General features: G+C 39.7%; 1 protein-coding gene across 2 annotated transcripts in view; it reads left to right on the forward strand.

The window, feature by feature from the left end:
* The window catches only part of UNC5C (unc-5 netrin receptor C), a 257,215-nt gene that overhangs the window by 168,298 nt on the left and 66,756 nt on the right, over positions 1 to 22,161 (forward strand). For both annotated transcript variants that reach the window (XM_051789747.1, XM_051789749.1), the window contains exon 3: positions 10,507 to 10,650. In XM_051789747.1, coding sequence (XP_051645707.1) covers positions 10,507 to 10,650 — 144 coding nt within the window. The remainder of the gene's footprint in view (positions 1 to 10,506; positions 10,651 to 22,161) is intronic.

A 22,161-nucleotide genomic window follows, 5' to 3' on the forward strand; every position in this document is an offset into this window, starting at 1 on the left:
ATCCTGCGCCCACTGTCCTAAATGGAAAACAAATGTTTTTTGGATATAGTAATGGAAAAGAAGAGCATAGGCAAGATCTTGTGTGCTGTCATAAAAAGGTTCTGCGGTCAGTAGCACCCTGACAGGAACACTTGCATTGTATAAATGTAGCTTTTTCAGTTAATTAAATGGGAGAATGAGCAGGACTAGTAGATCTGTAGTTTCTCTGCAAAAATCCCTGAAAATATTCAGGGAAATGAAAGGTCAAATGTATACCTTACTTTATCTTCTAAGCAAACAAGTTATAGTCTGATGCAGCCAGATGGTCTGGCTGTAGTCTAACACTGTTTAGACACACTGGAGTCTTGGTGACTCCATTGGTGTCCAGACTCCCTTGATGCCTGTCTGAGATTGTATCTCAGTTACCTGAGTGGTATCTTCTATATTTTCCTCTATCAGCTCATTAGGCGATGAAATCTTTATCTGAAGAAGAATTCCTGTTGCTTAAAATACGTTGGAGAAATCCTTTCCTCTTTCTTTTTTTTCTTTTTTCAAAAAAAAAAAAAAAAATCACAAAAGTGCAGCAAACAAACAAACAAAACCCCAACAACCACCATAGATCAGCTTTAGTGAGATTTTTTCACTATGCTGACAGAGTACCAAATCATCACTAACGTGGCAAGGAAAAGAGAGGTGGTTGTCACATGCAGCCATGCAGCTCTGACCCATACAGGATCTAATTTTGTGCTGCCTTTACAGGTTCATTGCTCACTCTCATTTTGTCATTCCCATGCATTTGTGTTTTGTACATAAATGAGCAGCATGATGTGGTAGGTACCAGCAGGACTGCAGGACTGCAAGGTTATATACAGCTCTTTCTCCACAGGTTTTGTTGGGACGCCTTTCAGAGTTCCTCATAACTTCTCATCCCTCTTCATATTTTGATTGTGAGAGCAAAAAGAGAGTCCTTTGTCAGACTCTTCTTTGTCTCTTCTACCCCCTGAATACTGATCTTCAGGCTGTTGCAGCTTCTTCTATTATTTGCTCCCAGGTTTTGATTTCAGAGACGATCTTGGCTGCTTGATTGTAGGTTTTGGCTTCCAGTGTCATGTTATAATGATGTTTCTGTAATGAGTGCTGATGCTGCACCTGGGTCGGTTGCTGTGCCCTCCTCTGAAGAAGAGTAAGAACTGCCAGCCCTGAAGAATAGTGATGCCTAGAAGTGGATCAGGCTTGCTTTGGGGTTTGGTTTTAATGCTTTTGTTTTTCAACTAAGGTGGAAATCGGTATTGGAACACAGAGTGGTGGGTACCTAGAAAAAAATTATAAAAGAAAGCAGCAATAGTTACAGGGATACTACTGACAGCATTTACTTACATAATTGAAAAGGTCTGGTTTTTAGTTAAAGTCACATGGATCTGCAGAGGAACTTGCTTGCATCCCTGGTGCTTCGCTCTAGCTGATGAGTTATCATGAACTGTGCTGCATCCAGAAACATGTACACACCAAATGACTGTGACCACCAGGCTGCCTTTTTGCACGCTTTCCTGCAACAGTTCTTTTGTTTGCTACAAACTAAGAATAACATGATGGTGTTCAGGAACTGGTGTTTTGACTGCTGCCCTGGCACAGCCCTGAAATCATGCTGGATGGCAGAGCAGACAGTAAATTCCCAGAGCTTCAACTCTGTCTGGAGGAAGTCACTTCAATTGACAGCGCCCTGGACAAAGCTGCTTTAAAAGCAGCTGCTCGCCTTTTTCTTCTTTTCCTTTTAGTTTTTTTTTTTTTCAAGATATGTAAATCAGCTGTGAAATGCCATCCCCAGTGTGCAGATAAACAACAGCAAAAAACGATGGGGCTCTTAAACTTCTCCCCCAACCTGCCGTTTCTGCATATGGTGGACTAAAAAAATAGGAAAACAACTGCTGAGGAAGGCTCCCGAGTGACCCCTTGTGTCACATTGAGACTGTCCTTGTTCCCACAATAGCTGCACCAGCCATTGAACTGTGTCATTGCATCAAGTTCACAGGAATAAGGCATTTTCAAGTTGTCTCTGCTTCTCAAAACCATGCAGAGTGGATGTGGTACATACATACATGTGCAGATACATATTATATATATATATATAACATGTATATGTCAGTAAGTCAGTGGTATAAACACCTTGGTGTATATTTTTATATATAAATTTACATACAAACCCTGCCCCCTCCACTATGCAAAGGAAATGTAAACATGCTGTTCAAAATTCAGATGCTTGTTGTTGGTTTCCCAGATGTTTGAAGTTCAATAGATTTCTTTTTTTTTTTTCATAATTTCCTCTGCTGCTTCTTGTGAAGTGCAAAACAACCATTATTTCTTTTTGCACATTGAGATTCATCTGTAGGCTCTAAACTGCCTCAGAAGTGCTTCAATTTTGCATGAGCACTAAGCTGGGGACTGGGAAGCATTACCCACTGCTGAAGGCCCAGATCATTAGAAAGAGCATGTAAATCCTCTGAACCAGAAATAAAAAATGCACAGATTTTCTTTGTGAAGTCTCAACTGCAGCTTTAAGTAACACATGAACCATTGGCACATTTTTTTCCTGGCCCTTGAAAAAAACCAAAACAGTGTCTTTTCTCAGCTGCATGTACCTCAATCAAAAGAAGGGAAGATTGGGCTTTGACCCAAAAGCTGGAGCTGCTAAGAGCTCATACTCATGCTTTTCTATGTGGATGACCTGTCACCTTCTCAATTCCTGTGAGCAGCACCAGCCAGGCAGGGAATTGCATGGGTATTGGCACCCAGAGTTTCTTAGTGTCAGGATGGCTTGGGTCAAAATGCATCGACTTGCATTTGTTTCTGCTCCTAGACCTCAGCCTATGTGATTTCAGAAATTATGATGCCTATGCTTGAATGTAAATTTATGTTTGTAGGGAGGTTTTCTTTGGAGTCCTGCTATACTGGAGATTATTACTTTTGAACCAGGAAAAAGGAAAAAAGAATGCGACAACCATAGGCACATGTTGTTACACGTGGAAGATAATAATGCATTTTGGAACAATTTGTACATATTTGCAAAAACTGCTGTCAACCAGAAAATAGCCTTCATTAAAAAACAAAGGAGGAAATGTTTTTCCTTTGTCTCTGAACTGTTTATAAGCAAAGAACAAGCAATCCAATGCTGTTCTATAGTATTAAACAACAATAGTTCAAGGGTGATATAAAGCAAAGAGCTGCCAAGGTTGGCCAGGGAAGAAGACAGTAGAGGGGCTGTTTTACCTCCCCCAAGGGGATAAACCCACAGGACTGTGCTGCCCACCTCCACCATGCTGGTAGGGACCAGGGCACACGGTTTGTTTTCCATCAGCATTCATGAACTCCCTTTTGAAATCTTCCCAGCATCTTACACAACTTAGTCCTTCAGATGTTAACAGGAAAGAACAAAAAAGCCTTGTTTTCACTAAAAAACAAAACCCAAACAGAATGCATGTTCTTTAATTCCAGTTCAAAGTAAAATCCCTCTGAAGACAGTCCTTTGTAATTTTTGTGTAAGTCAGTCAGTTAAAAAATATTAGGGGAGCTGGGATTTTAGCTTAACTTGGTAACATTAGCTGTAATTAGATACCATAGGTAAGTGATGCAAACCAGTGCAAACTTGACATTGGTTTTAAAGCAGTTGGACTTTATTAGGCTGTTGCCTTCACCTGTGTTAATTTGAGTTAAGAATGTGTCTGTTTCCTAAAGAGAAAGTTATAAAGAGAGCAAAAATAGCTGAGAGCTTTTAATTTAAATATTTAAGCTAATATTTGTGGGAAATTATTCGTGATCTTCATGCAGTCATTTCATATCTCCAGGAAACCTCAATTTACAGAAAAGCAGTATTGAGACAAAACTGAGTTCATGCAGTCACAGTGTGAAAGACTACTGGATGTTAAAGCTGTTTACTCTTTTAAACTCTCTCTGGATATCTATCTGTCTGTCTGTTGTTAAGATTACAGACACACTATATAGAAAATAAGCTATAGGCAAAGTGTGCAGTTACACAATAATCTCTATCCCATTACAGTGCAGAGAGTGCATTTTTCTCAGCAAGAACTTAAATATTTGAAGCCATTCTTTTTGTGCATAGCCTATTTATTCATTTTTAAACATCAAATTCTATAGCTTAGGTACTCAGATATATTTGAGTGGAATAACTCTGACTACAAGAGATCCATCTCTGCAAGAGAGTAAATAAATTTAAATTCTGATATAGCACTGATTTTCTTTTACCTTTGTAAAAAGGTTATTTCACCAAGTAAAATGATCAGACTTCTACTAGAGAGACAGGTTGTTTATAGCACCAGTGATGAGTAATTAAATAAATCAGACAGGCCATTCTGGACTATCAGTGAGTAAAATGATCATAATTCTTGGCTTTGGTCACTTAAATTTTACCATTAAAGGTCAAAGGACAAAGGACTGCATAATGAGAAACCAATCTGTTTACCTTTTATTAAATCCGTTTACAGTCATACCACTTTGATGTGTGGTCTTGGCCACTTTAGTGAAGCAAAAAAATATGATGCTGTTTTAAGTATTTTTGGGTGAAATCTAAGACAGATGAGGACTATGAGAACTGAAAATGCTTTCATCCTTTTTGCCAAATATTATGGAGATAATCCAGCTTCTCCTGAAATGATAGCAAAAATCTGACTTTCTATTTTGGTATCAGAATTTTTCTTCCACTCTCATCTTGCATTTTAGAAGTATATATACTTACATCATTCATATCTGTCCTGACTGAGCAACATTCATAAAGTTCATTCCTTCATGCTCCTCTCCTGCTGCTAATAACTAGAAAAAGGAGCTGTGAATAAGAAAGCACGACCTGTTTCAAACTGGCACTGATTCATCTCAAGGCTGCACAAGCCACTACAGTTTTCACAATGTCTAAATTGAGGACTTGACTGGGGACAGACCATGGTTTTCTAAGTTACACGCTGTATAATTTGATTCTATAGCACTGTGTGTTTCATGGACGTGCAGAGGAATCCCCCTGCCCCAGAGCTGTTTTCTGCTGTCTCCCCAAAGCCTCTTCTACGTCATCTGGGAACTCCATCCCTGCCCTCTGTGTCCCCACTGCCCAGTGGGAAGGGAGATTTGGGGTTGCATGCAGTCGGGGGAACTTGTGCCTGTCTAATCTGGAAGGGAACCAACAGCACCGAATACCAAGTCTGGGAGGTTGCTCTGAGTACTGACTTCAGGAAATTGAACGTGTGAAGGGTTGCAAGTTACCTTTGTGACAATGGGCTATATTTCCATACTTATTTACAGTGGCTGCAATATACCTGCAATCTATATGCAGGTATTATTCTAATGTCTTTTTCCAGACCGGTAGGTCATGAAGTTCCATCTCCTTGTGAAATGTGTTCTGTGGAGTATGTGACTCGTAATTAATGAGATACCTTTTGGGCACAGGAAAGCACAAAAGCACAGAAATTGTTTGAACTTCTTACAGAGAAAATAAACAAATTATCCATGCAGTTTCTTAGAGTCTATAAGTGCGGTTTAGTCTTGCAACTAAATAGTTCCTGTTTACTGTTTGCCAGCGGGTTCAAACACATGCCAATATAACACTTTCACCAAAATTGCTCTATCAAAGTCCTGAGGAATATTTTCACACATCCTGGGTATTAATATCAAATGCTGAACAGTTAGGGCAGCCAAGATACATCAAAACAATTTCTTGGCAGAACGATGCCCAGTGAGGTGTAGATATTAACTCTGTGACCTAAACTGACTCCAGGCTGGATAATAACATTTGATTAATTGATAGTAATTTTCTGTTTTCTGATGTTTATGGCGATCATTTATTGTCTTGTGCAATCATATATGGTTGTAGAACCTTATGAGACATTTTTGCTTCCCTAGGAAGTAATGAGTCTGATTGGCAAATCTGTTTCTATTAAAATCATTGGGAAATTTGCCAATTACTTCAGTGAGTGCAATATGGAACCCATGAGTTATTATTGCAGTTACCAAATAATCTGCCATAATATCTACAATTACATTACATTTGCATACATTAAAAAAAGATAACATTTGTGCCTCTGAAGAGCAGATAATCTACTTCACAGTTTGTATAGCCAGCTACGTTAAGCACTCGGGGACCGTGTGTATGAAGTGCGTCTTTGCTTCGTTGTGTTTCTAGGATACAGCTTACAGTAAAAGACCACATATGTAAGGCAAGACTCCCTTTTCATGCTTCCTTTTGCTCCACAAGGTGTAGTAATTTTGGTTTTGATATATACTGTCAGCTAGTGCCTCTCCCTGTGCTTATTCAGCTGCACACATCAGCAGTAGACAGATGGAGCAAGGCTCCCTCTGCCCTCTGCCTCTCTCTGCCCATTGATCCCTCATTAACATGCAAATACAGAAATAAGTAAATTTCTGGTTCCTTCCTACTTCTTTTCAGAGCCCAGGTTGTATTAGTCCCAGAGACACATTTATTTTATTGAAATGAAAGATTGAATAAGCTATGCTACTAAATAGGCAAAAATTTTGACATATGGAGAACCTATTAAATTCGCTGGACTGGGACATAATTGCAGACCAATTATGACAAACATTGTGAGTCTTCTTGTAAACTGTCCTCCATCCTGAACTGGACAGAAAACTATTAGGGCAAAAGTATATCTTTGACTGGTTGTCATGCATTAGCCCCAGCTGGCAGCTGAGGCACTTGCTCACTCCCTCCAGTGGGATGGGGAGTAGGATTAGACAGGTAACTCATAGGTTGAGGTAAAGGCAGTTTAATAGATAAACCAAAAACTTACAAGCAAGCAAAGTAAAAGAAAGAATTTATTCACCACTTCCCATGGGCAGGCAGGTGTTCCCAGGAAAGCAGGGTTCCATCACACATAGCAGTGATTTGGGAGGACAAATGCCATTGCTCCAAACATTCCCTGCTTTCTTTCTTCTTCTCCCAACTTTGTATGCTGAGCATGTGATCCTATGGTATAGGATATCCCTTTGGTCAGCTCTTTATGGATTTAGACAAATTAGAAGGAACCTGTTAAGCATTCCAGCTGCCCACATTATTGTTATTTCCCTTCAGCTGTGTTTGTTGTTGCATTGCTTTAAAATAGGAAGATTCTGACTTTGTGTGGGTTGTTCCACTATCTGTGTGATTTTTGTAATTCTGGAAATATGCAGCTCACTTGAGTGTTAAAAAAAAAATATGCTGCATATCTTCACCTGCTGTATAGCTTAGCCATATGAGGAACTAGTCTGAAAAATATACTTCTAATAAAGAAGGTAAGGTAGACGATATGCTCTCTGTGAGAAGGTGACATTTTGTTACTTAGCACAGTGGCAAAGTAGAATTGGCCAGTACCAGGCAGGCTATATGCTGCATAAATTATTACTTATCTCTTAATATGTCTTGTCTTAAATATATTTTATCAAAATACAGGGACTCATTTTATAAAGTTAGTCTAATTTTGCTCTCAGAGGTTGTGCACCTCTAATCCAACAATTTGATAAGCAGTTGCCTGAACGACAGGTGCAGCATGTCACATTGTCTGGAAATACTGAGACGTGGGTTGTTCAGCTTTTTTTTTTTTTTCCCATTACTCCAGCCAGTGTTCTTTGATGTAGACACAGAAGCAGGTTCAGCAGCCATAAGATGAAACCAGGGTCTTCCTGCACTTGGTGCCCATGTGAGATAGTTAAGCAATACACTCCTGAATGAAAGTAGAGTATGCCAGCTCCTCTGAAATCTGAGGTATAGCAGCATGTCAGCTGGTAACAAGGCAGTTGCTATCTGAGCAATCTCAGCAAATTGCAGTTTTTGTAATCTGGCCTAGAAAGAGATTTTCTGCTAAGGGTGATGTTGAAGTGTGTTAGCAAAAGGGACAAGTTGGTTCAACAAAGGAAATGCATCTCTTTGTGCTTGCCCCAGAGTCTGAAGCTGGGTGCATTTCATCTGGTGAGAAGGTTTCTCCTAAATCAGTGTGACTGTTTGTGCAATGAGGTGCCAGTGGGCAATGGTGGGAAGGAGTGGTGAAAGCAGCTTCGAGTTCTGGCTGTGAATCCTTACATCCCAGATGATCTTGTGGCACCACCAACTGATTTAATATGTTTTGAACTCAAGGAAAAATAGTTTACCTTAGAGATAAAGACAAAATGATATCTTTTGCTTGCAAGCAGAAAGAGGTGGTCTCTTTGGTCGTGACACAACTGTTGATTTTACTCAGAGACCAAATTACTTTGAATAACCTGAAACCTGTCAGTACTTCACACCTGTCCCAGAAGACATTAGCTGGAGTAGCATGTTATTTTGAATTAGAAAGCATCTCAGGAAGTCAGAGAGAAAAAGTTCTGCTGATGCTTTCAGAGGGAGCTATATAATGTGTAGTTTTGTATCATCCACAGACTATCAGAAAACAGCATTTGTATCCTGAATGTTAAGACTATATCATAATCATTATTAACCAGTATGGTCATTATGAGTCTGCTTGTTTTAGCCCTTGGGTAACAAAGTTCACGGCTCCATCAAGCTCTGTCATAATCAGCCTTATTATAAAAACATAATATTGTAACCTTCAAAGACTCCCTGTGCTAGTGCAATAAAAACTGGGAATGAACTGAAGTAATCTTTAGGCTAACAGCAGTTCCACTGGGAAAATATAACAATTTTTATGCATGTAATGTACATGCTTCCTCTCCACCCTCTTCATGCTCTTTTCACCAGGACAAAAGCTATCCCTCAGACCCCTTTTGGAGCCAAATTAGCTCATCAAAGCAGAACAAGTTTATAACATAGTGTTCACTGCATATCAAATGCCCATGCACTCCTTTGGTTTCCATTCTTTGGAGTGCTGTTGCCGTATTTTAAGTATTTCATTTCAAGAAGAAGAGCTATTAAGTGTTTCCCCCAAAGTAGCTGATTATTCAATGGCTAAAGATGTCAAGGATAATGAAATAAAAAGGGATCTGGGCTGTGATAGTCTCTAACAGGAAAATGCATCTCATTAGATGGCATTCCCACCAGAGAAGTCTATGGTATTGCATGCATTAATTCCTTTCTGCCGTTAAGTTGTTAACCAAGCTTGGGATGCAAACAGCATGCAGCCTCAATGACAGTGCACAACTGTGTGCAAACAGTAATTAATCGTTGGCTCCCTGAATGGAGCCTCTGTGAGGCTGGAGGCAAATCAAAGGGCTGGCCTGGTTTCCAGCACTTGAGGAACACACCACGCAGTACAATTGGGAACATTCACGTTATGAATATCCCCTTGTAAGCCGTGAGGCAGAGAAGGCTGAGGGTAGCTGGCCTCCACAGGCTCGAGTCTGTGCTCAACAGAAGGACCTGCCCTTTGGTGTTTGGTGATGGGGACAAACTGTGCATGCTCTGATCCAAGGATATTTCAGTTGAGTTTCCTGGCAATTCTGGAAGGAAAAAAAAATCAGACCCACTACACAAAACATTTGTATGTGAATTTATATATTCAGAGCTGTTTGCGAGAGTGCATTTTTGAAAGGACGATGGTGTTCTCTACAGGCAGACTTATGAGAAGTTTATTGATACCTTGGCATGGCCAGCAAAGACCAAATATACTGACAAGAGGTGTAAGCACTTTCTCTCACCCTCACCCAGTGTCTTGACTGGAATTAAGAGCCTTTTGACCAGGCAGTGCATTTTGAGGCAGAGAAAGTTGTGTCAGCATGAAACACAGTAGTTGTCATTAGAGGATCAACACATTTTACCAGCAATCCTTGCAGTGGTGTCTGAGACACCACAAAATTTCCTTGCGCTTAGAAGAAGCAAAACAGTTTCCAGAGAGAGAGCACTGTGTGGGAAATGTGGGCAAATGTGGTCTACTTGGAAGGATAGCAAGTGGTTCACTGTTGTTGTGGGTGCAGCTGTGGGTATGGTGGGGGGTTGTGCTGAGATGCATTATGGAGGCCAGGGCCAGGAAGACTGTGAGGCACTGAAATGGGTTTCATTGTGGTATAAAATCCCTTAAAAATATTGCAGTATCTGTAGCATATATGACAGTAGTAGTGCCCATCCTGCAGCTTTCAGTAACCACGCTGTGGCAGGTGTACTCATCATTACAAAGTATCTTTGTACGTATCATGACATTTTCTACCCTGGTAAAATCCTCTTGCCTGGGCAATTCAGCGTCAGGACTTTTCCCTGTGCTGTGTCTGTCTAGCAAAAGGAGATGAAATACAGAAGGGGTAAGGAAGTCGTATAAATTGAATGACTCTGTGGTTATATGATATTCATATCAAAATAAAACTGATCTGCATTGTCACTTGATGTTAATTGTCCTAGAGACATAGTACAGTTTATATTAGCTGAGGTGCTAATTCACCCACATCTCTTATTATGCAGATAATAACATCCTTATCACGGTGTGTGTTGCTGAGTAGATATTTGTAGAGAGCTGTAAGGTCTCCCAACAGCTTTGCAAGCAGACTTCTGTATCTGCACTTTTTTCTTTCTACCTGTAAGCCTAATACTGACCAGTGTTACTTGTGCCCTGACAGGTCTGATTGTCCGAGAGGTGAGCATTGAGATTTCCCGCCAGCAAGTCGAGGAGCTCTTCGGGCCCGAGGATTACTGGTGCCAGTGTGTTGCCTGGAGCTCTGCAGGCACCACCAAGAGCCGGAAAGCCTACGTCCGCATTGCATGTGAGTGTTTTGCTGTCTGTGTTGAGTTGGTGAAGCTTAGGTGAGAAGTGGAATCTCTGCTGTTCGAGAGAGATTTTATTTCCAGCCAGTTAGGCTTTGTATTTTCTGCAGTTACAGATGCATGCTAAAATGAAGGCCTTCAGAAATATTCATAAGAATTTCAGTTTATTCTCTTCGTAAGAACAAAATCTCATTCTTCTCCCCGGTGTGGGGGGAAAGCATCAAAACCAGTATTTCTTGAGTACAGTACTTTTATGTCTCAAGAAAAGTGTCTGAAGCTAATGAGTAGGAATATTAACAAAGCAAGCTATGAAGTGAGGTGATAGCTGTTCTTTTCACAGAACCACAGGACAGCTGAGGCTGTAAGACATCTCTGGAAGTCATGTGATCCAACTCTTGGCTCAAGCAGGGCCACCTAGAGCTGGTTACCCAGGATCATGTCCAGATGGCTTTTGAGTATGTCCAACAAAAGAGACCTCACCACCTCTCTGGGCAATCTACGCTGCTGCTCTGTCACCCTTACAATGAAAAAATATTCCCTGATGTTCAGACTTAACTTACTATGTTTCATCTTGTTCCCATTGCTTCTAATCCCATCACTGGGCACCACCGAAAAGATCCTGACTATGTCCTTGTTGCACCCCTCCATCTGGTGTTTGTACACATGGATGGGATCCCCTGAGCCTTCTCTTCTCCAGACTGCACAGTCCTAGCTTTCTCAGCTTTTTCTTGTAGGAGAGATGCTAGTCATCTTGGAGGCCCTTTGCTGGACTGTTCCAGTGTGTCTACGTCTCTCTTGTACTGGGGAGCCCAGAACTGGACCCAGCACTCCAGGTTTGACCTCACCAGTGCTTAGCAGAGGGGAAGGATCACCTCCCTCAACCTGTTGTCAATACTTTTTCTCTAATGCAGCCCAGGCTACCATTAGCCTTATTTACCATAAGAGCACATTGTTGACTCACAGTCAACTTGGTGTCCTCCAGAACACGCAGGTTCTTTTCTGTAAAGCTGAAAATATATGTCACTGTAGCCATATAATAAAACTACTGTTCCTTAACAAAGAAGAAAGTGTGTGTTTAGCATATCATGTGATCAGATTGGTAATATGAGTTTGAAAGTGATTATCTCACCCCTAATATTTCATCATTGTTATTCATGGCTACTAACCTCAGTATTTATTTGGACCCAGTCCCAGCTTAGACCCCAAGAACACAGGGCAACCAGTTCCCTGAAAACAGATCTTCATTTGACTGTACAAATATTTAATGTTCATTAATTTTCAAAGAGATGATTTTCTTTGTGTTAGAGTAGTCACACTGGGGACTCCCATTTCTCTTTTACATGATTAAATACTGTTCTGTATAATAGGAACAAAATATATTATCTGGAATTGTCTCTCTTCCACTGTTTTCACCTCAGCAAAAACACTTTTTGTGAGAAAAGGTCATTAGAAGCTGGATTTGCAGCATACGTATATTTCCTGCACTGTGCCTGACAACTTAAAATGGTAGAAGAGAATTCTTCCAGCCAAATAAAGGTTTTCACAGACACATTAAAGGAAGGACTGTCTGTCATTTAAAACTCTCCATTTAGAGCTTAATTCTCCTTTTGTTCTTGAGAAAGTACTACATGGTTAAATCCTTGAAGAGGAGATACCTTCTATGTAAACATCCAGATACAAATCTCGGGAGTTTCCATTTAAATACACATTTTTGAATTCTTTTAGTCCAAGTAACTGACTGGAAATAGAGACATGTACTTTTGAGTACAGGACTACTCCTCAGAGAAGAATTCCCTGGGGTTAAGGGGAATTAAAATTATTGTCTTCCTGCAAAAGTAGAAATGCCATTACATGTGTTCATAGTGCTGTCCCATGGCAGGAAACTTTTCAAAACTTTGACGATTTTCTTTTTTTTTGTACTGAAACAAAAGAGAGTTATTTCAGTTTTTTTTTCTTCTAAGCAGTCAGCACTTCAGAGGGGCTTAGCAATGTTTGAACAGGTTTTTTAGATTATAGCTCTTAAATTGACTGTTTTTATTAGATTTTCATGTCCTGCCAGGTAGCCCTTGACAGATGGCCATTAAATTAACACAGTTTGGAAGTATTTTATATATATTTGAGTGTATTTTACTTGATATTTAAGTTACTTTTGTGTGCTGCCAAAACTATGCACCTAATTTCTATAGAACACATAATAATTATGTGAATGCTATTTTATATCAATTGACATTTCTTCCCAGGTGTCCACATTTCTATTGAAGCTGCTCATAGTAGAGAGTTTGTTTGTTTTTCTTAGTATATTTTGGAAATAGAGGAAAAATCAGTTCAGTAATTTTTCTAGTCTCGGTGGCTCTTTTTTTTTTTAAGAAAAATCTAATTAAATAAATACTAGGGAGTTTTATAGGCCTGTAACTCAAATGTGACTTTGTATTTTACTGAAGTTTTTTTTTAACCTCTTGTTCCTGAATTTGGGGGTCTTGGACAGCTGTGGCACAGGCAAATCACTTAGGCTCCTTGGGATTAAGGGTTGAAGTATTAGGCCTTCAGTCTGCAGATTTTAAACCAGCAGCAAAAGCACATTCACTGCAAAATTGTCCATTTCCAATTACACAGATTTCAATAAATTTCTCAGATAACTGATGACTATTTTTTAGAAAGTCAGACAGATGATGTGGGGAATATGCCTTACTTCGTGATGTCATTTGGTCTACAAGATCACCGTTTCAAACTCTGGACTCGGGTACCCCAATACTCATCTGTATTCACAACTTTGACTTCTTAGGACTGGATCTGTACTGACATTACAATAGCTGTTTCATGATAAACTTTCAACACAGCTGGTGAGTGTTCTGATGGTTACACAATGTGCCATGAGGCTGGGATGCAACGCGGGGTCCATGCAGTATTATTAATCTAGCAAATCAAGGATGTCCAAAACTTAAGAGGGGCAGAAGGGTCCATCTCTCCAGATCAGTGTGCAGCTATAGCTGCTTGTTTGTCACCAATGCAGTGTTCCCTTTTAATTGGCACAGAAGTGAACACTGACACCTTTAGGAAAGGTGAGGATTAAATGGAGCATGTAAAGTACTCTGCTTAAGTAGTATTATTTATCTTAATACCTGAACCTGGTGATTTCATCTTGACAGATACAACTGTAGCATAACTAGCCATACTTAGCACATTAAGAAAAGCTTCTCTGCTCCCTCTCCTTTTCTCTCTCCCTCTCCCTATTCATCTCCTTCTCCTTCTCTTTTTATCTTTTCTCTTTTATGCCCTTATGTCTTATTCTGGAATTATTGTGTCCTCTCAAGGGCTGGAGCTACACTCCATTAAAACAAACAAACAAAAAAATAGCATCCAGCATCACTGTTCACTGAGCGTGTAATAGAATTAACTGAAAAGTAATTTGAAAGTGTGAAAAATGTGCATCCTGGAAAAGTGGCTTGTGTTTGTTTAATGCAGGGTCAGGCATGTGTCAGAAAGTACATAACAACCTAGTCAATGAAAGTTCTTGGTGAAAATCAATTGCAACATTGCTCTGACCAAGAGCTTCAGTTATTCAGGAAAGGAGTAATCTATAAATATGGAGTAAAGATGCTGATGGTTTTCAAAGGCTGCCCATGCTAGCAATATAAACAGAAAAAGAGTGAGTCTAAAGACAACATCCCAGCTTCCTTAAGTCTTCAGGGCATTTAGCGGCAAATCACTGTTGCACGCCTGGAGCACGAGTATGTTGGGAAATTACTCCCTTCTGTGCAGGCTGTTTCTGATAAGGAACATTTCTCCTGCTTCATGGAATCCATCCTCCTGGGGTGTTGGTCTCCCCATGAGAGCAGAGCTGAGGATTTCATCCTTTTAGACTAGCAGATTTGTTCAGATTAATTTTCACTTTTGCCGTTTTAGATATCTCCGTGCCCAACAAAGTAGGGACACCTAATGTATGTATCTTGGTGAAGCTGGAAAGATATAATAAATTTTCTGAGATATTGGCCAAGGAAAGTGCTAAAACACATTTCCTATTTATTCACACATTTCTTGTTTATTCTAGGTACATCCTATCAGGAGCACTAGTGAGTCACTAATATGTTTTGATACAGTTTTTCTGCTCAGTTAGAAGATGTTACTGTTTTAGAGGGAGGGAGGAAGGAGGGGGATTGGGCAGCTTTACCTTCAGCTGTAAAAAAACCGAGCCGAATATAAAGTTTTAATGTGAATTTTCTGTAACAGGACTGATGTAATTGAGCAGATAAAACCTAACAGGGAAAAATTCCTGTTAAAACAATGAATGAGATCTGAGCCTGTGTAACCAAAAGTAGAGCTAAACCCACTGGAAGATACATCTGATAAAGACTAAACAATAGCTGCAGGATCTGACCTAATTTTTAGATCAGATAATACAGGGGTGGCTCAGATAAATTGCTTTGAGCCCATGTGCACAGAGCAACCTTACTTTTCATTTGCACCACTTCGGTGTTGCTGTAGCCTCACTGACTTCGTGATGTTAACCCATGCTGTCCTTGAGAAAATATGGTAAGAATATAAGCCCTAAATCTTCTGTTAGGTTTTGGATTTTTTGAACACTCATGAGAAAATAGAAGCTTTTTCAGTAATTTCTATTACTCGGTCTTTTTTTTTTATGTAATGAATGTGAATAGTTTTTTCTTCTCATTTATTTATTATCTTAAAATCGGAATTTAGTAAACAAAAAAAGTTTTAAAAAGCCCTAATGTAGTAAGGAACTGTGCTACAGTTAATCTTTTTTATAATTTTGTACTAGTTTCCTATGTACTTATCTAAAAGCCTTTATTCCCCCAGACAATTTTTCAAAGGAATGTAGTTAAAATATGCTTGTCAGATGCTGTATACTGATAAGATAAATGCAGTACAGAAGAGTAGATTGGTTCATCTGGTGGTTTATCTCCGCTTACAAGGGGTATGCAGTTATACAAAGAAACAGATATGAAAAAAAATAATCTCAGATTCTTTACTGGCACTTGTTATCTCAGCTTTTAGTCCTGGGTCCCATGCTCCATGTTACATTGATGCAGTGCCTTTCTTCCCTCTCTTCACACACCTAATCCAAGCAACTCTGTGAGGACATGTTCTGTAGCCACCAAAGTATTAGAGTCCCTTGCAATAGATACAAAGTTGGGTGGATGTCGAGATAAGGAGAGGGAGCTAGGAAGGACAACATTTAAAAATTTTAATAGGAAGGCAGGCCCAGGATATCCAGTATTAAAAAATATCCTAAAAATGTGGTTTGTGTACTTTGATAAGTGTGTATGAGAATTAACATAGATAGGACCCTAATTCCTTCCTTGTGTATCATTTAAGTTGCTACTAATCAATATCTGCTGCTTGTAGTTTAATAAAAGGGATAACTGAGGCATGTGGTCTTAAGCTAAGATTACTAAAGAACAGCAGATTACAGAAAGGGCAGCAGAGAAGTTGACTGCACATTTAGCATACTTGATCCTACCACTCTGTTTTTGCTCCTGACAGGCATGTTTCTGTACCACTTTCCAAGTTAACAGGAATGACCATTCCCAAATTTAAGGATGCAGTTGCAACAGTAATAAATATAAATTACATTGCATTTTATTAAAGAGCCAAGACTCTATAAATTAGGGTGGGCTTGATATAACTGTTAGCTTTGCTTAAAAAACAGAAGGAAACCCCTTTACTGAATTTATGTGAATTTAGTCCCTCTGTAGGAGCCTTACCTACCTACACTGTCATGCCTAAGAAATTATCATCTTTCAGTAGAGTCTGCTTAGTGCCTAACGGTGATACATAGATCCAGCTAGGAAGTTAACAAAATTTTGTGTATATTTTGGCAGTGACCAGACAGCTGTGTGCACTGGGTTAGTGTATCAGAAGAGCAACAACAACAAAATACCACATGTATATAAATAGTTTTCTTTTTTAGTGTTTCAGTGTCTTGTAAATTCAATTCTACGAATTGAATTGCAACGTACACCTGATGTTTCTAATATCTCTCTTTAGTACCTTTAGTATATCTGTCGTGTATAAAGGCACCCATTGAGATTAGGTTATTTGAACATTACATCTAGATTTATTTGAAAAAAAACAAACTTTGAATTCCATCTTTAATCACCAAATAAATTAATGAATAGAATTAAGTTTACAAGTTAGTTTTTAGGTTAAGCTTACAAAGAAATATCGAGTTATGAAGTAAAAATATAAGAGGAAGAGAATAGTGCAACTGATGTACACCTGGGAACCCATCTGCTTAGTGAATGCTTGATAAAGTTTGCTTGCTTGTATTTTTTGCAATTGTATCAATACCAAATGTGTTGAATGGGTCATCCTTCATTACAAGCACAGCCCACGTGGAAGCTGCATTGCAAAAGAGTGTTTAGTCTTAGGACCACCTGGCTGAACTAGGTTAGAGCTAAAGAGGGGAGGGGAAAAAAATGGTTTTTTCTGCAGATACCTAGGCAGTGAGTCTGCAGAGAGTCATCAGGGCGTAATGTTATCCCCAGCTGGCTGAAGATGCTGTTGTTAGAATGAGGGGCTGGCCAGTCTACACCCCTTGTTTGCTTAGGCTAAAAATATATACAGAATAAAAGAGGAGAGAAGGTGCCGGGCTCTTGTAGAGTGTCTTGCAGACTGTAGCCTGACAAGCAAAGGGTGTTCCTCACCTCATTCTGTAACTCAGGTCAGTGGATATAGTAGGCTGCCTCCCGGAAACATGTTGTGCACTTCCAAGAAGCTGCTTCAGTCCCCATCAGCTGCTCAGCTGTCAAAACTCACGCTGCTTCTTGGCTGTGTGGGGTGTCAACCTGATTTATTACTGTGACACCAGAGAGCTACAGACAAGCTTATCCCAAGTGACCAGCTGCCAGGCATCTTTGGAAAGGTGGAAGTTCCACCATACCTGATGTTCCTCTCCAAGGCTGGGAATGTGGCTAGGAAAGCCTCCATGGTGCTGCGACATTTGTCTTTAGGACTGTCCAGATATGAAACAGCCCCTCAAGAGAAGGAAAGAGTGGCACAGAGTTGTGTATTGAGCTTTAAGATGGAGTTTTGAGGTGTTGACTTATTTCCTTAATCCTCAGCTCCTCAGCTCCAGCTACTGGCTTGGGCCAGCTGAGAGCACAGGTCTGTCCAACCACAGTGTCATTCCATGAGCAGTGGTGTACTGAAGGAGGGCAGGAGGCTTTGATCAACACCCAGTGTGTGACTGATACAGCAGGGGACCCTGCAGGGTGAGATACCACACTTAGGAAAGCAATTGATAGAGGTTCAGAGGGATCCTCTGGTTTACAGACTGATGACACTCCTGTGACTGTCTCAGTGGAAATCTGGTTTGATCTAATTAATAACAGAGAGCTGAAACCACAGAAGAACAAAATGAAAAAAAAAAAGGTTTTTGTACCTAACCTTTCCATTACTTACCCACCAGTGTGATTGATCCCTGTGCAAAGGTCATAGACTCAGCTGTGAACAGAAAAGAGAGGCCAAAGTATGCCTGGTTTCTAACATTTAGATTTGCAATTCAGTCTCTAATGCCTTTTTTTCTTTTTTTTAGAAAAAAAAAAAAAAAGAAAGTGTCTCTTAACTCTATCCACATTCTGGAAGGTGATGGAAGAAGAATGGAATAGACCAGTTCTACATTATTAGTCATGTTTCTCAAACTCAGCATCAGTCATCCAAGTTTGGGAATAAATGCAGTGAGATATGTTTTCAGAAGCACAGATCCTCTTTCATTTTGTAGAACATTAGTGGCATTTTACCATTCTTTTTCAGCAATTATTTTTCTGTTTGGATGTTCTTATTAGGCTGAGTAAAATTAAAACCATATTGAACCTTACCTGTTAAGAACACTCTCAAGGGTAGGAGGTAGACTTGAAGTGGAGAGCTTGGCTACATATTGATCCTCTAATAACTAAATTTTAGCTAAAATTATACCGAGCCATATTCTTATTTCTGTAGTGTTTTAATTGCATTTTTTTGCTTATTACATGTTTGAGTTTATATGGATGGCTATATATACTTACCCATATAAAGCATACTTCTTGTGAAGGTCTTCTCACATTCTTAAACCCTTATTTCTCTGAAAGCACACACTAAACATATTTCTCTCAATGAGCATAGTTAATATGACAGTTGTATAGAAAATAATGTGTTTATTTCCTTATTTGCTCTTAAAGCTTGCTAATTTTTTGGATTACTTGTTACAGAAGGAAAGTTGATGTTGGAGTTCCTAGAAGGAGCAGAGACCCTTAAAGGTCTACCAAGGGCAGAAATTCATCTTTTCCTGACAGTAATGCTGTATTATTCTGTTCATCTGGTTTACATCTAATTCCTGGCTGACAAATGTCCATTTTTCATGCTCATTCATTACTCACCCTTACATTAGCACTGTGCTGAACTGTCTGGTCTGCCTCTTAGCACATTTCTCAGAAATTATAAAAGATGTCCTTATAGTTTTATCCACCCACCTATCACAGTAAAACCCAGAAAAACAAAGAGATTAAAGAAAAATAATAGGGTCATTCTTTGTGCTTTTTTAGAAGTTGACAGGTAGAAAAGAAAGTGGTGAAATGACATGACTTCCTATATAAGCTATTACCTTTAGCAGACAAAAATGCAACTTCTGACTCTTTTGTAAGATGAAAATGCATTAAACAAAATTAAGTCATTTAGCAGTGCATCAAAATGTAGATCTAATGCCCTTTTGCCCAAAAAGCATAGCAATTCAGGAGTAAAGCTAACAATATGATGTACACTGAGATTCTTATTTCCCGTTACTTTATTTCAGTTTTATACTTGTGAAAATTCTCTCATTTCAATGCAGCTCTGAATGTAGCCATATGTCCTTACCAGAGAAGATTGTGAAGAAGTATTTCAGAAGTCTTGAAGGAAAGTCTGTTCTTAAGTATGCTGTAAATGTGCTGCGATACATGCCACAGGAACCCCCTCTGAATTTGCTAGGACTATGCATTAGTAAGGAAAATAGAGTTTGACTCAAGGTGGCAGACCAGAATTTTAATTATTCTCCTTGGTTTCTTTTTAGGAAGATAGTCTTGAAGGGAAGTTAGAGGTGGGGCTTAAGTGCTTGATGGGGGTGCAGCCTGTTACCTGGGCCAGGCAGTGAAATCCCTACCTGCAGCTTAGTGAGATATGTGAGAGAGCTGGTGAGAGAGAAAAGATGGACCCTTCAGCATCACTGAAGGCACACTCCACTCTGGAGAGATGAGCTGTGGCAGCAATGTTACCTGTATAAGTGGAGGAAGAGTATTGCTAACACAGACAATACAGGACTATTCTACATTACCAAAATAATAACGGAAAGGAAATGGAACTGCCTTTCTCTCGTGTCTTCCTCTATGGAAGGTGAGGGTGGAGAAGGTGCTCTCTTGGTGTCTCAGCAACAGGACTGCTGCCGACCTGAGGCTTTAATAATGCACATTGTCTCTTCATAGACAGAAGCATCCTGATCCAGAATGGATCAAATGTTTTATTGATTTGCTTTTTCAGGCATATTATCTGAAGATTGTTAAATTATTTTTTTTAAACTGGGATGTATTCTATTAGTCTCTTAACGTTCTCTGGGAAAAATGTATCCCTTCTATCCTTGCTCACAAACAATTGTAACATATATGACACTTTGAATCTTTCCCAAGCAGAGCATTTTCGATAACATTTTTCACTTTCTCAAATTCCCTTAGTACATTAGCAAGCTCACCCAGTCCTGACTGACAGTGTGAGATTTCCCTGATGACAAAGGAAACTGAGGATTGAAGAATTAGGATGTCATTGTTATGAACAATGACATTATAGCAAGGGCCATAGAAAAAACCCAGTCATTTCAGAATCCAGTGCTGTCCCAGCGGGTGGTTTCATGATAGTTACAGCAGGTGATAAAGATGTTTGTCCAGGCCCTCTGCTTCTTTATCACTTAAAACCCCATCTTGTTAAGTTGTGCATGTCACAACCAGCCAGCCTTATGCTTGGTTAGGTCAAACCTGCCCTGCACTGCTGCCATCTGTAGCTATTTGTAGGTGACATGGTTGCAGTGGGAAGTGGTGGGTTGAAGCTGTGAACACGTGGGAGGGAGCCAACAGAATATCATATAAGAGCTCTCAGTCTTGTAAGTAAACAATTATGCACCTTTTTTCCCCCCACACACAGATTAGTATAATTTACTCAGTAGTACCTAATGGCTTCTTTGAGAACATTTCTGCCTCTTATGTCAAGGCCTCTACTTAGTGTATTTTTAGTTCGTGGATCACTGACCCACTTGAATCCAATGGCATCATTAAAGCAACCTCACACAGCAAGGCACCGTGTGTGGGGGCAGCCAGAAGACCCAGGGTCCCACAGAGTTCATCTCACCTGTTGTAGCCCCACTGCAATTATTCCAGCTATTCCCACTGCAGAAATTACAGCTGTTAATAATAAGGAGGTTAAAGTGGGTTTTTTTTTACTGTTATTACACATTTTTAGATTAATGCTATTTACTTTTGTATACACTAAAATTTGGAGGTTTTTTTAAAGGCAAGTGCTTTATGGGAGGTGTGGGTTTTGTGCATGTGAGGCAATGTAGAACATAAGAGTTCTATTAAATGTTTCAGGAAGGTTGTCAGAACAGTAAATTAGCATGTCTAGGAAAAAAATCAGATTATTATCTACTGAATCTACCTCTGCTGCCTTCATCCCTCCATATCTGAACACCTGAAAGCTATTATTGATACGCTGTTTGTTACTGTGCTTATATGCTTCTATTACTGTGATGGTAATTTTCCCATTTACCCTCAGCCATGATATTAGAGCACAATAATTGTCTGCAGTGTGCACGTGTGCGTACCTGCTAAATGCACTAAGGTGTACCAGATGTGGAAGTAATTCTTTTCCTTTGAAAATACCTGTGGAACTAGCAGTAATATGATCATATGGGTACTGCTAGCTACACAACCCCAGCTGTTTGCTAACTTAAAGCAAATTGCATTAACCTGACATTATGTGTGCCCAGGATACTTATCAAGCCCACAGGAAGGGTGAGGAGCCTGGGCCAAAGGAATAATGTAACTTCCCAAGAAACCCACCAGTTCCTGAAAGAGCTGCTCATTTCTGTGTTTGAAGTGTGGAAGTACACCACTCCAAACTCAGTGTTTTTTTAATGACTCCTACCCACAGGGCACCTGAAGGATTTGGGTTTACTCAAATTGAGCCATACTACCCAAATTTTCCCTGAGTAGCCTGTCAGAGAGGGTGGGATGAAGCTGGAGGAGGGCTGATGATGCTGGATCTGGCAATGTGTTGGGAGCTATGTACAGAAATCTGACCTAATCTGGCCAGTTGTCTTGCTGTGGTTGCTCTCACATGAACAAGCCTCATTCGTCTGGAATAACTCCAGTGTGACAAAGATGCTGACAGGCACAGCTCGGTGAAACTTGGCATGTCATCCTAAGAAACATTTGCATCTGTACTTTTGCTCCTCCTCTTTGCCATAAGTTATCCAGTGTTGTAGGGTAAAGCCC

Source organism: Manacus candei, unplaced genomic scaffold, assembly GCF_025592945.1.
Source record: "Manacus candei isolate 608988 ecotype Guabito, Panama unplaced genomic scaffold, ASM2559294v1 h1tg000028l, whole genome shotgun sequence".
Taxonomy (NCBI): domain Eukaryota; kingdom Metazoa; phylum Chordata; class Aves; order Passeriformes; family Pipridae; genus Manacus; species Manacus candei.